Source organism: Amaranthus tricolor, chromosome 10 (assembly GCF_026212465.1).
Source record: "Amaranthus tricolor cultivar Red isolate AtriRed21 chromosome 10, ASM2621246v1, whole genome shotgun sequence".
Classification (NCBI taxonomy): domain Eukaryota; kingdom Viridiplantae; phylum Streptophyta; class Magnoliopsida; order Caryophyllales; family Amaranthaceae; genus Amaranthus; species Amaranthus tricolor.
Window position 1 is genome coordinate 25,724,171 of NC_080056.1, and position 13,227 is coordinate 25,737,397.

Genomic DNA, 13,227 nt, shown 5'->3' on the forward strand with positions numbered 1-13,227 from the left:
AATAAATATATTTCGAACTTAAAAAATATATCAATTATTCACATTATATTTCATAAGATTTTGGATCGACTTAAACAACTAATATTAATTACTTAATTTATTTGTTTAATTAATATATGTTTTGAATTATCATCATTTAAAAGAGTTGAGTCTTCATTATATTATCAAACTCACTAAAATGACTTTTGCTCAAAAATAGCGCTATGTATTCGCGAAGAAAAAAAATGAAAAAGCGCAAAAAAGGGGTGCGACATGAGGACCTCCCAGGAGGCCACCCATCCCAGTACTACTCTCGCCCAAGCACGCTTAGTTGCAGAGTTATGATGGGATCCAGTGCATTAGTGTGCTGGTATCATCGCACCCATTAACTCATTGTAACAATCCGTTTATATGGGCATTGCCACGCAACAAAAACTCTAAACATTCAAAATCTCGAAAATCTGCAATCGAGACCCCGATTTTGATTCTTCTTCTTCCCAACAATTCTTTTCCCCATCTCGGTATATTCCAGTTCACAAAAGACACTGTCGATAGTTAAAGCCCGCTGAACTCGCAACGAAAATGTAAAAAAATGTCTAAGAAATCCGCACAACACATTTAAATCAGGAGGCCATCCATGCCAGGCACGCTTTCACTAGGGAGTCCCGATGGGATCCGGTGCAATTTCTGCTTTAATGAGCGCACTGATGGACTCTTTGCAACACTTCGTTCATATGCGTGTCGACCCATCTCAAGGGATCCTAATTTTCTGCGCCCGTAAATTCGACGTCGGGAACCGATTGCGTCTCTTATTTTTATAAATTAATTTATTCCAAACATTATATTATCAAACTCACTAAAATGACTTTTGCTCAAAAATAGCACTATGTATTTGTGAAGAAAAAAAATGAAAGAGTGCAAAAAAGGGGTGCGACACGAGGACCTCCTAGGAGGCCACCCATCCCAATACTACTCTCGCCCAAGCATGCTTAGCTGCAGAGTTCTGATGGGATCCGGTGCATTAGTGTGCTGGTATCATCGCACCCATTAATTCATTGTAACAATCCGTTTATATGGGCATTGCCCCGCAACAAAAACTCCAAACATTCTAAAGCTCGAAAATCCGCAATCGAGACCCCGATTTGGAGTCTTCTTCTTTTCCCCATCCCGCTTTTTTCCAATTTACAAAAGACACCACTCATAGTTAAAGCCCGCTGAACTCGCAACGAAAAATTAAAAAAATGTCTAAGAAATACGCGCAACACTTGGATATCAAGAGGCCATCCATACCAGGCACGCTTCCACTAGGGAGTTCCGATGGGATCCGATGCAATTTCTGCTTGGATGAACGCACCGATGCACTCTTCGCAACAATTCATTCATATACGTATCGACCCGTCTCAAGGGATCCTAATATTCGTGTGCCCATAAATTCGAGGTCAGGACTTGATTGCGTTTCATATTTTTATAAATTAATATATTCCCAAAACATTATATTATCAAACTCACTAAATTAAAATGACTTGTGCACAAAAACGGCGCTATGTATTCGCGAAGAAAAAAAAAATGAAAAAGCGCAAAAAAGTGGTGCGACACGAGGACTTCCCAAGAGGTCACCCATCCCAGTACTACTCTCCCCCAAGCACGCTTGATTGCGAAGTTCTGATGGGATCCAGTGCATTAGTGCTGGTTTGATCGCACCCATTAACTCATTGTAACAATCCGTTTATATACACATTGGCCCGCAACAAACACTCCAAACGTTCCAAAGCTTGAAAATCTGCAATCGAGACCCCGATTTCGAGTCTTCTTCTTCCAATGACTCTTTTCCCAGTCCCGCTATTTTCCAATTCACAAACGATACCGCCGAAAGTAAAAGCCCGCTGAACTCGCAACAAAAAAGTAAAAAAATATCTAAGAAATCCGTGCAACACTTGGTAATCAAGGGGCCATCTATGCCAGGCACGCTTCCATTAGGGAGTTTTGATGGGATCCGACACAATTTCTGCTTGGATGAATGCACCGACGCACTGTTCGCAATAATTTGTTCGTATGCGTATCGACCCATCTCAAGGGTTCCTAATTTTCGTGTGCCCGAAATTCGAGGTCGGGACCCGATTGCGTATCATATTTTTATAAATTAAGTTATTCACAGCCATTATATTCTCAAACACACGAAAATGACTTTTGCTCAAAAATAGCTATGAATTCGCGAATTTTAGAGCTTTGGAATGTTTTGAGTTTTTGTTGCGGGGCATTGCGCATATAAACAGATTGTTACAATGAGTAATGGGTGCGATCATACCAGCATTAATGCACCAGATCCCTTTAGAACTCCTCAGTTAAGCGTGCCTGGGAGATAGTAGTACCAGGATGGGTGACCTCATGGGAAGTCCTTGTGTTGTACCCCTATTTTGCGTTTTTTCATTTTTTTCGTGAATCAATAGCCTTATTTTGAGCAAAAGTCATTTTACTGAATTAGATAATATAACAGTTGGAAATAACTTAATTTATAAAAATATGATAGGCAATCAGGTTTCAATCTCGATTTTACGGGCACACAAAAATTAGAATTCCTTCTGATGGGTCGATACGCATACGAACGAATTGTTGCGAAGAGTGCATCAACTTAAAAGTTTTAATTTACTCGTCAAGAATAATACAAAGAAAAAAAAATTCCAACTTTAAATTTGTGGATCTATTATACATCCATTTTATTCTATCACTTCAATATTTATATAATATACATTTTTTTTTCCCATGAAAACGAACACCAACAATAATTTTTTTTAAAAAAAAGCTGCACATTTTTTTTAAATAATATAAACCACACATTTTTTTAAATATGTGTATTATTATAATAAATTACAACTTGAGAATAAACAAATCATATTATTATTTTTTTTCTTTCAAGAAATCAAGAGTCATGAATAAACCATACACAATTAGTCTTAAAAGAATTTCACCATACATATTATTTCTTTATTCATGAATTGTCCAAATACGTGGAGGCCATTGCTTCGCCCACTAATGATAATAATGTGGTGTTGAAGCTTTTCAAAAGTATAATCTTTCCGAGATTAGGGGTACCCAAGATAGTGATAAGCGATGGTGGCTTTCTTTTTGCAAAGGTTAAGTTGAACAAGCTGCTGAAAACGTACAGGGTTGTGCACAAAGTTGGTGCTCCTTACCATCTGCAAAGCCAAGGGCAAGTGGAGGTGACCAATAGGGAGATTAAGAAGACGCTTGCAAAAGTGGTGAGCCCGAGTTGAAAGGATTGGTCCATTAAACTTGACGATGCATTATGGGCTCACCCAACGTGCTGCAAAACTCCTATCGAAACTACGCCCTTTAAGCTCTTATATGGAAAATCGTGCCACTTGCCCGTAGAGCTTGAATGAAAGAGTTGGTGGGCGATCCAAATCTTAAACCTGGACCACACTCTTTCACAAGAAAGGAGGGCAGCGTAGTTGAGAGAACTTGAAGAGCTCAAGTTGGAAGCATTCCACAATATGTACATATACGAGGAGCAAACCAAGCGTTGGTATGACCAATAAATTCTCAAAAGGGAGTTCCAGGTGGGAGACAAGGTGCTCTTGTTCAACTCAAAGGCAAAGTAATTCCCCAGGGAACTGAAATCAAGATGGTCTTGGTCGTTTGAGAGCCTTCAACTGTTTCCTCACAGAACGGTGCAGCTAAAAGATCACCATGGAGGTAGTTTCATTAAGAACGGGCACCAGATAAAGTTCTTCCATGAAAGCAAGCTTCATGAGGTCGACATAGTCAAGAGAATCCGATAAGTTGACATTGCATTTGAGTAATTGGTATATGCCTTGGTTCAAAACGAGTATTTGATCTTTAGAACATGATTTTGTTGAGTTTTGTTGGTTTTGCCTCGTAGTTTGTTTTGTGTTGTTTTTGAGTGTTAGACCCAGCTGAGTCAAGCTAAACAACGTTAAAAACGAGCACTTACGAGAGGTAACCCAGTCTTCTTTTAGATTTTCTTGCTTATAGTATATGAAACATTTTTGGTTTAGGAGTTGCAGTTTGATTCTAGTAGAAAAGTAGGAAAATGGGTCCATTCGACCGATCAAACAACCTATTCGGTCGAATGAAGTGAAGTTCATAAAGTTGGAAGTTTTGAAAAAGCTCTTAAAATGGCGAATGGAAGACCATTCGGGCAAACGGCGGTGTATATTAGGCAAATAGTGTCCAAGGAAAAACTTAACATAAATCTTGATCCTATTGTTCTTTTAACAACAAATTTCAAACTATATTTTCTAGGAAAATACCAGAAGAGCTTGAAGATTATTCAATGGCAGAAATGAAAACAACCCTGGAAAAATTAACATCAAAAACTTCTTCTCCATTAAAGGGAAGTAGTAGTACATGCACAGGAAATGCTTATAGAAGGAAAAAGAAGGGTTTTAGTAAGAGTTTATCAGACTTTGAGTTTGAAGAATTTAAAGGGTTTATGTATTTGGCTTTTGTTTTCTCTGAAGAAGATAAAAATTCAAACTTCGCTTCTATCTTTTCCGGGTTACAGAAATTTGAAAAAATGAAGATAAAGACATGAAAATAGTGATAATAAATTAGATGAGATATTGGTTGATAAATCTGGTTTTACTTCATCCATTTTAAGGCCTTATCAGTAATGAATCTAGTGTCAACATGCTAAAAGGAGGTCAGGTTCGTGTCACGTTCAAAGTCAAAGACCTATTTGATAGTTAACTAACTTTTTTTCGTCAAGTGGTAGTCTTTTGCAACAAAAATATCATATAAGGTAGGTTTTTGCCAAAAAAAAAATAGATTAGGTACTTTTTACAAAAGGTGCTATAAATTAAGTAGTTTTTTGTAATTTTTCCATTCTTTAACTATGATTTTATAATTAAAATTCACAATTTGAAATGAAATTTGTTCGCAATTTAGGAAATTTTTGATTTTTGATAGAAATAAAAGAGGCTTTAAGTTGAAGGGGACAGGAAAGCCTACTTCAATACCATAAAAGTAAGAGAATTAGGTAGCCATTTAAGAATTTTAGGAGCATTTACTTCAGTTGAAGAGAAAGGATTAACACAGAAATTTTCTTGACACAATAAAATATAAAATTAATACAGGGACAATATATGTTGAATACAATTCCTATTTATAACTTACTATTTATTATTATTATTACTAATAAAAAGAATGTTAACAAATTAAGGTGAAGTCGCTTAGGCTGTAACAAGCTCTTGGTGCCTCTAATAGAATTTTGTTATGTGGTTGTTCTATTTGATGCATGTGAGCATTTGAGATTGTTTATGTGAGGTTTTGTAGTAGTCTTAGTAGAGTCACGATCGGTCTCCTGAGAGACATCTCTTAAGTCAAGTCTATTAAATCTTAATGTCCACTTATTATATCCTTAATGTCTACTTACAATATATTTAATGTCCATCAAAAAAGTAATTAAAATCCCTATTTACAATATTCTTAATGCCTACAAGAAACTTATCGTACTAGCCTACTTACTATATCTATAATGCCTACTTATAAAATATTTAACAACCACCGAGTAAGTACTTACGTACTTACAATATTTTAAATTCCTACTTAAAATCTCTTAAAGTCTTTACTCTATGTTTTCCTTTTTAGGTCAGCCTAATTTAATATGGTCTCTTAAAGAGACCGTCTCTCACAAGAATTTATGATGGAGTTATAGTATTATTTTAAATGATTTAAGTTGTCAACATTAATTGTGATTGTTTCTCCTTTTCAAATCAATGAACCGACAATAAAAAAAACTTGATTTAAAATATACAATGTACCTCTATATTCCATTTGTTGAAGAGTCCATTGTTGTTCTCATGTGACTTCTTCCGTATTAGAGAATGGGAATTATATTGTTTATATACTTGGAAAGTAACTTCAACTATCAATTGGTTTGCCCTTGGCTATATGATAATCAACTAGTAGCTTTGAGCTTTAGCTTAGTTGATTGGCGTATAACTTTTAAGTAAAAAAAATTGTTTTCTAATTTAGTTGTTGACTGAAGTTTGGTGAAATTAATTAGTAAAATTAGTGTTATAAGGGTAGATAAATCTTTGAATGTTATGTTTAAAAATTTATTCAAAATATTGTAATTATGCAGCTTCTCAAGATTAATACTAAAAACTTTTGTAATAAAAAACTCATTGTTAGAAGTAAAACTTATATATATTTAAGTGTCTTTGTGTTCCATTCATATAATTTATTATCTCTATTTATTTATTATTAAATAATTTTTTTTTTTAAATAACACTATATTTCTCTTAGATACAAATTTAAATTGATGGAATAGTAAAACTAAATAATCTTTAACGAATAATATATAAGCGAAACGCTTTGTAGTAGTCACCATCTGTTTTCTTCTTTATTTGAGTTATTATGAGGTGGATTTCTTAAAATATAATGCCATTTTTAACAGCTTGAGTGACGAAAGCAATGACAGCAATAAAAATCGACCAGACTTGTCTTGATGTATAACTTGGAGTCCACGATAAGAACCCATAAATTAAATAATAATGTGGATAATTAACAAATTATGTATCCAATATATTTATGTCACTTTCCTTCTGTATATTAATATTATCTCAAAACTATATTCGACAGTTTCTAACTTATTATCATTAGATGTAAATCAAAAGTATTACCAATCCAAAACCCAAAATGAGTTCCATAAAAAGTGAAACTCCTACTAGAGAAGCTGAACTAAGAGCATTTGATGAATCAAAATTAGGAGTAAAAGGGCTTGTAGATGCAGGTGTTTCAACCCTTCCTTCAATCTTCATCCACCCAGATTCTCCCCATTTTCATCCTCCCATAATCACTAATCATGCTACCTTTCATATTCCTGTGATTGATCTTTGTGAAGTTAGTGGGAATAAGAGAAATCTGATTTCGAAGATTCGAGAAGCATCAGAAACATGGGGATTCTTTCAAGTTGTAAACCATGGGATTCCACACCTTGTTTTGGAAGATATGTTGAAAGGAGTAAGAGGGTTTTTTGAGCAAGATGATCGACTTAAAAAAGAGTATTATTCAAGAGATTATGCAAATAGAAAATTGACTTATAATAGTAATGTTGATTTATATTCTGGACCTGCTGCTAATTGGAGAGACACTTTTGGTGTTATGATGGCTCCTAATCCTCCACAACCTCATGAATTACCTCCCCTTTGCAGGTATTTATAATATACTTTATATATATATATATATATATATATATATATATATATATATATATATATATATATATATATATATATATATATATATATATATATATATATATATATATATATATATATATATATATATATATATATATATATATATATATATATATATATATATATATATATATATATATATATATATATATATATATATATATATATATATATATATATATATATATATATATATATATATATATATATATATATATATATATATATTTAATTTCTAGTGGAAAAATATGTTGAGGATTCAACCAATTTTACTTAGCTTTGATTATGGATGTGTAGGGAGATATTAATGGAGTATTCAAGACAAATGATGAAGTTAGGAAAATTGTTATTTGAGCTATTATCAGAGTCACTTGGGTTGGAAGCAGACTACTTAAATGAAATAGGGTGTAGTGAAGGGCTAAATGTAACAGGACATTACTATCCAGCTTGTCCACAACCAGAATTAACATTGGGAACCTCAAAGCATGCTGATAATGTCTTCTTAACAATGTTGTTGCAAGATCAAATTGGTGGTTTACAAGTTCTTCATCAACATCATTGGATTGATGTTCCTCCTACTTGTGGAGCCTTAGTTGTTAACATTGGTGACCTTTTGCAGGTTTGTTTTTGTTCTGAAAATATTTTTGGGTCCTAACTCCTAACATGAAGTGATTGTGTGTATTGTTTTGTTGCAGCTGATAACAAATGACAGATTCAAAAGTGTGGAACACAGAGTACTTGCAAATAGTAGAGGTCCAAGAATATCAGTGGCAACCTTTTTCACCACATTTTTCATGGAAATATCTAGAAAGTACGGACCCATCAAAGAGTTACTGTCAGATTCAAATCCACCAAAGTATCGTGAGACTACAGTGAAAGAGTATTCTGCCTACTCAATAGACAAAGGACTTGATGGCACCTCTGCCCTCCCATATTTCAGGCTTTGATTTTTATTATAATTACCATCGATCAACAATTTCAATTTACTTCTTAATTTCTTAGCTATTTTACGGATCATACTAAAACTATTGCATTTTTTTTATTATTATTAGAGAATGTCAAGTAAACTATGCACAGTATGTTGCTATTTACATGTTGGATTTAACTATCCAACTGCATTCTGGTGCCAAGACTTTTCATTTCAAGCTTACACAATACATTAAGTATACTAATGAAAAGTACAAGAGAGTAGAATAAACTTTTTCTAATTGATACATTGAATTGAATGCATATCAACTTACATTGTCAGAATACAAATAAATAAATATATATATATATATATATATATAGGGATGGACACGGTCCGGGTTGGGCCGGTTCCGTTCCGGTTCCATCCGGTTCCGGTTCCATTTGGAACCTGTTTCGAACGTTCCGGTTCCAAACGGTTCCTTGGCGGTTCATGAGGCGGTTCCGGCAGTTCCAACTCGCGGGTCGGGCGGGTTGGACCATCGGTTCCATTTTTATTTTTTCTTTAAATATAATATAAAAATACTATAATAATGCGGACGTACCTTTGATGATTACTTGATTATTAGCGATTTTCATTGCTTGTCATCGTTATTAAAATATTTACTAAAAAGAATGAAAAAAATAAATTAATAAGAAACGATAAAGATGATTAATAAAAAAAGAGGGAGAAAATGGACTTGAACCTAGTACCCGAAGGAATACTAAGCTGCCTACGTATCCCGAAGGAATCAAAGCCCACGTAGTTCTTTGTCATACCTTTTATTTGTAGTTTTTGAATGTTGATTGATCGTTGTCCGATTGATCCTATTCGTCTTCGTCTTCGTCATCATCATCTGGTTGGTTAGATGCTTCCGCTGACTCTCCTCCTGACGATGATGCAGATGTATCCATCATCATCCATGGATCATCATCAACTTGATCATCATCGTTCTTTAGTCCTTGTGTTCGAAGCTCCGCTTGATCCCAATCTTTCTTGCAAACACATATTTGAATACTATGTGGAGCAAGACGAGATCTCTTTTCGTCTAAAACTCTTCTACCTGCACTAAAAGCAGACTCCGACGCAATCGTAGAAGCAGGAATTGCAAGGATATCCTTTGCAATTCTCGATAATATGGGAAATTTTATGGATTTTTCTTTCCACCATTCTAAAATATTATAGCTACCTTGGTCAATTTCAAAGTGATGTTTAAGATAATTACCTAATTCTAAATATGAAGTGGAGGATGAAGAAGAAGATGATCCTATAAAACTATCATCTTGTCTTATTATGTTAGCTATTACGGAATTATAATAAGTGGGACGTGACGAGACGCTAGCACGCCTAGACGTATCGCGACTTGGGTTATATACACTAGCATAGTAATCATAAAGTTCTGCTAAAAGTTTTTTATATGTTCCAACATAATTATGTACATCACTAGGTGGGCGATCTAATGATTGGTAGTAAAATCCAATTACTTTAGTAAGGACTTTTGTCTTAAAACATGGGTCTAAAATTGTCGCAATTCCATAAATAAAAGGAAAATCAGTGAAATATGTCTTCCACTTGTCCATCATATCTGCAAGAATCGGCTTTAAATATATGTTAGTATCATCATGCGAATGTTTAAGAAGATGATAAAAATAGTAATACATTCACTTATTACTAGGTGGACGTTTGGTTCGTAAATATATGAAAAAATCTTAGTTGCGTGGTCATACGCTTCTAATATTTTCTGTACACCTATAGCTAGTTCCCATGTGTCATCACTTAAATAGCTATCTGTACATTCACTATAAAGTTGTGTTATAACTGGACGATAAGCAATCGCTTTTTTTAATAAATCGTGGGTTGAGCCCCAACGTGTAGGAGTATCTAATGACCAATACACTTTTTTTAGTTGATAATGGTCACATAATTGCTTATATCTTCTCTTTATCTGTGCAACTCTAAGCCACTTAACTATGTCTCTAATGGGATCTAATAAATCACTTAATTGTTTAATACCGGCTTGGCAAGATAAGTTTACTATATGAGCACAACAACGTACGTGTAATAATCTACCACCAAGGATAAAACTAAAAGCAGGTTCGTTATACAAAAGTTCAATGCATTTAATGTTGGCGGTTGCATTATCGGTAGAACAACAAAATATCTTATCTAACAAGTTCCATTCTTTACATATCTCTATTAATTTGTATTTTATGTTTTCACCCGTATGTCTTTCGAGCATTGCCTCAAAAGTAATTATTCTTTTTTGAATAAACCAATTTTGATCTATCCAATGTGTTGTTACACACATATAAGCTTCTAAATGTGGGGGAGCAGACCAAATATTAGTTGTTATACTAACCCTACCATTAAAAGATTTAAACATTTCTACTAATTCATAGCGCATTGATTCATATAATTTAATTGTGCGTCGTTTAAGAGTGCTCCTAGGGATTGCTCTATATTGTGGTTGCAAGGTTTTTCTAGTGTAATGCTCGTATGCCCTACTTTCACCATGGTTAAATGGCAATTCATCACAAATTACATATTTAGAAAATTCATCAATCATATCATTACGATTATATTTAAAAGGCATACCTCTGCTGGGAATGTCCCACTGTCGGCTTCCACTTGTGGTCCCACTGCCGCTTGCTGCATGAGTTTCTTTTGTGATTCCATGCTTATTTACCAAATGTTTGTTGAAAGATCCCATACCACCACCTAACACGTATTCATAAAACAAAATAAATGAATTTTTAATACATTTTTGATTTATAAAATATAAATATTATGTATGTATAAAAACTTAAAAAGTATTTACCTCTGGTGAAATTGTATGAAACTAAGGGATTTACTCCTTGACTTTCACAAATTTGACAAGTGCATAAGAAAACATCCGGATTGTCGGTTGGTTCTTTTGTAAAATACCACCACACATGTGAAACAACTCTACCACTAGGAGGTGGCATTGCCGGAAAAGGTTGTCTTACTGGTTCATCCTCATCTAAATTTAAATATAAATACATACTCAAATACCACAATATATAAATAAATAATAATTTAAAATTTAATCAATTTGAAGAATAAAATTATAAAACTAACCGATACTTTGGAAATTGACTCGTTTACCACGAGCTTGTCTTTGTTGTTGTTGTTGTCGTTGTACTTGTTCTTCATGTGATCTCGTTGATGACTGTCGAGATCTATGTATCCCAATAGGGGTCGTTGGTTCCTCTTCTTGTTCTTCTTCTTGTTCAATTTGTATTTCTCTTTCCACGTCTTCTGCATAATCGTGTAATTCTTGGTCGTACCCTTCTGGATAATTTGGTTCATAATTATAATTACTAATCGAAGGTGTTGTTGATATCGACGGAGTTGAAGTGGCCTTTCTTTTGGAGCTAGCACCTCCCAATGATTTTGCCACTTTAGTAACTTTTTTAGAGGCTTTTTTTTTAAAATGAAGACATGATAATACTGAAATAATAATGGAATTAAGAAATAAATAAATACTTAAAAGACTAATTATGTAATTAACTAATTAAGAAATAATTAAAAGACAAATTATGTAATTAAGAGAATAATTGCGTAATTAAGTAATTAAGTAGAGAGAGTAAGTAGAGAGAGTAGGAGAAGTGATGAGTTGTAAATGAAAATGATTGAAAATGATGTGTATTTATAATAAAAATCACAACGGCTAGTTAACGGCTTTTTTTGGCCAGTTCACTCGGACCGGTTCCGGTTCCGGTTCCGGTTTCGGTTCCAAGGAACCTATGGGCCGGTTCACCCGGACCGGTTCCGGTTCTGATTCCATGGAACCTGTGGGCCGGTTCACCCAGACCGGTCCCGGTTCCGATTCCATGGAACCTGTGGTCCGGGTGAACCTGCCTGCGGTTCTTAGTTCCGGTTCAAGCGGTTTTTTCCGACGGTTTCACGGTTCCGGCAACTTTTTTTCCGGCGGTTTCACGGTTCCGCGGTTCGGGCCGGTTCGAAACCTGTCACGAACGGTTCCCGTTCCGGGACGGTTTCAAGGGGTTCGGCACCGGTTCGGTTCCGGGTAACCCGCTCCGTGGCCATCCCTATATATATATATATATATATATATATATATATGAAGCACTCTAGGGCATAAGGTTCAACCTTTATCCCTACAACACCCAAGAATAATAGTAGGGGTGTTTTATTTAAAGAAACAATTCACTTCTATAAACTAAGTTGAAAATTTTAATAAAATATGTAACCAAACAAACAGAGCAAATAAAAAGCCTTTTAGCTACGAAAGATTTTTGTCGCTTATTTATCGCAAAAGGGGTTTGGCGACAAAACAAGTGACAAACCTCTTTGTTGCTAAAAAAAACTTTGTCGCCCTTTTTGTCGTTTGTTTTGCTACAAAACACAAAACTTGTCACCTTTTATGTCACTAACATTATATACAGGTCATAAAAAAAGTGGAATATTTGTTATTATTATTAAATAGTAATTGTAAAAATTACTATTATTATTTAATAATAATGACAAATATTCAATTTTGTTTAGTATATGTACACAAAAAAGTGAATAAAATGAAATTTAAAAATAAAATAAAATAGTAATTAAAAATTAAATATATATTACAAAATTATTTACATTAATAAACATACCAAAAAAAATTAATATAAAAAGCTTAAAAATAACCACCACAACTAGAGTGACTAATACCACCAGGGGTATTATGCGATCCCCGACAACCACCGAATCCACCTGCGCTACTTACCAACCTTGACGACCACCTATTCTTGATTCATGGCCTATATTACTGCTTTCTCATGGTAATGCAGTCTGTAATTAATGGCAAGTTTCTTCAAGAGCTTGTAAGCACTCTAGCATTTCTCCTATATCTTCTCGAGTAGGGTTGTTCTCGTCGAGTTGAGCTTATATGCGAAATTCATGCATATACCGCTCAAGCTCGGAAAGTTGCACCCTCATTTCATCTTGAGTAGCGCGCTCTTCTTGAGGGGTGAATCAGCTCTCAAATAGATTGGGGTAGTAGTATTTATTGGTCCTCAAACGATAATACCTAGG

The 13,227-nt window shown here is 34.3% G+C and overlaps 1 protein-coding gene, 2 non-coding genes and 2 pseudogenes across 3 annotated transcripts; 2 read left to right on the top strand and 3 right to left on the bottom strand.

Annotated features, from left to right (window-relative positions):
• Positions 1–242: 242 nt before the first annotated feature.
• LOC130826356 (5S ribosomal RNA) lies at positions 243–363 on the bottom strand (annotated as a pseudogene).
• A 541-nt stretch (positions 364–904) lies between these two features.
• Positions 905–1,025, bottom strand: LOC130826367 (5S ribosomal RNA). The gene has a single exon (XR_009047072.1). It is a non-coding gene; the product is annotated as a 5S ribosomal RNA (ribosomal RNA).
• Positions 1,026–1,563: 538 nt separating this feature from the next.
• On the bottom strand, positions 1,564–1,682 carry LOC130826365 (5S ribosomal RNA). The gene has a single exon (XR_009047071.1). It is a non-coding gene; the product is annotated as a 5S ribosomal RNA (ribosomal RNA).
• Positions 1,683–2,270: 588 nt separating this feature from the next.
• Positions 2,271–2,389, top strand: LOC130826391 (5S ribosomal RNA; annotated as a pseudogene).
• A 4,150-nt stretch (positions 2,390–6,539) lies between these two features.
• LOC130825371 (1-aminocyclopropane-1-carboxylate oxidase homolog 1-like) lies at positions 6,540–8,447 on the top strand. The gene is made up of 3 exons (XM_057690551.1): positions 6,540–7,178; positions 7,524–7,845; positions 7,922–8,447. Exons 1-3 carry the CDS (start codon positions 6,664–6,666, stop codon positions 8,171–8,173), a joined length of 1,089 nt encoding a protein of 362 aa, XP_057546534.1. The 5' UTR covers positions 6,540–6,663; the 3' UTR covers positions 8,174–8,447.
• The last annotated feature ends 4,780 nt before the right edge of the window (positions 8,448–13,227 follow it).

Coding starts and splice junctions, on each gene's coding strand:
- LOC130825371 (XM_057690551.1), top strand. CDS start 6,664: ATGAGTTCCATAAAAAGTGAAACTCCTACTAGAGAAGCTGAACTAAGA. Junction 7,179..7,523: donor GAATTACCTCCCCTTTGCAG/GTATTTATAATA, acceptor ATGGATGTGTAG/GGAGATATTAATGGAGTATT. Junction 7,846..7,921: donor ACATTGGTGACCTTTTGCAG/GTTTGTTTTTGT, acceptor GTTTTGTTGCAG/CTGATAACAAATGACAGATT.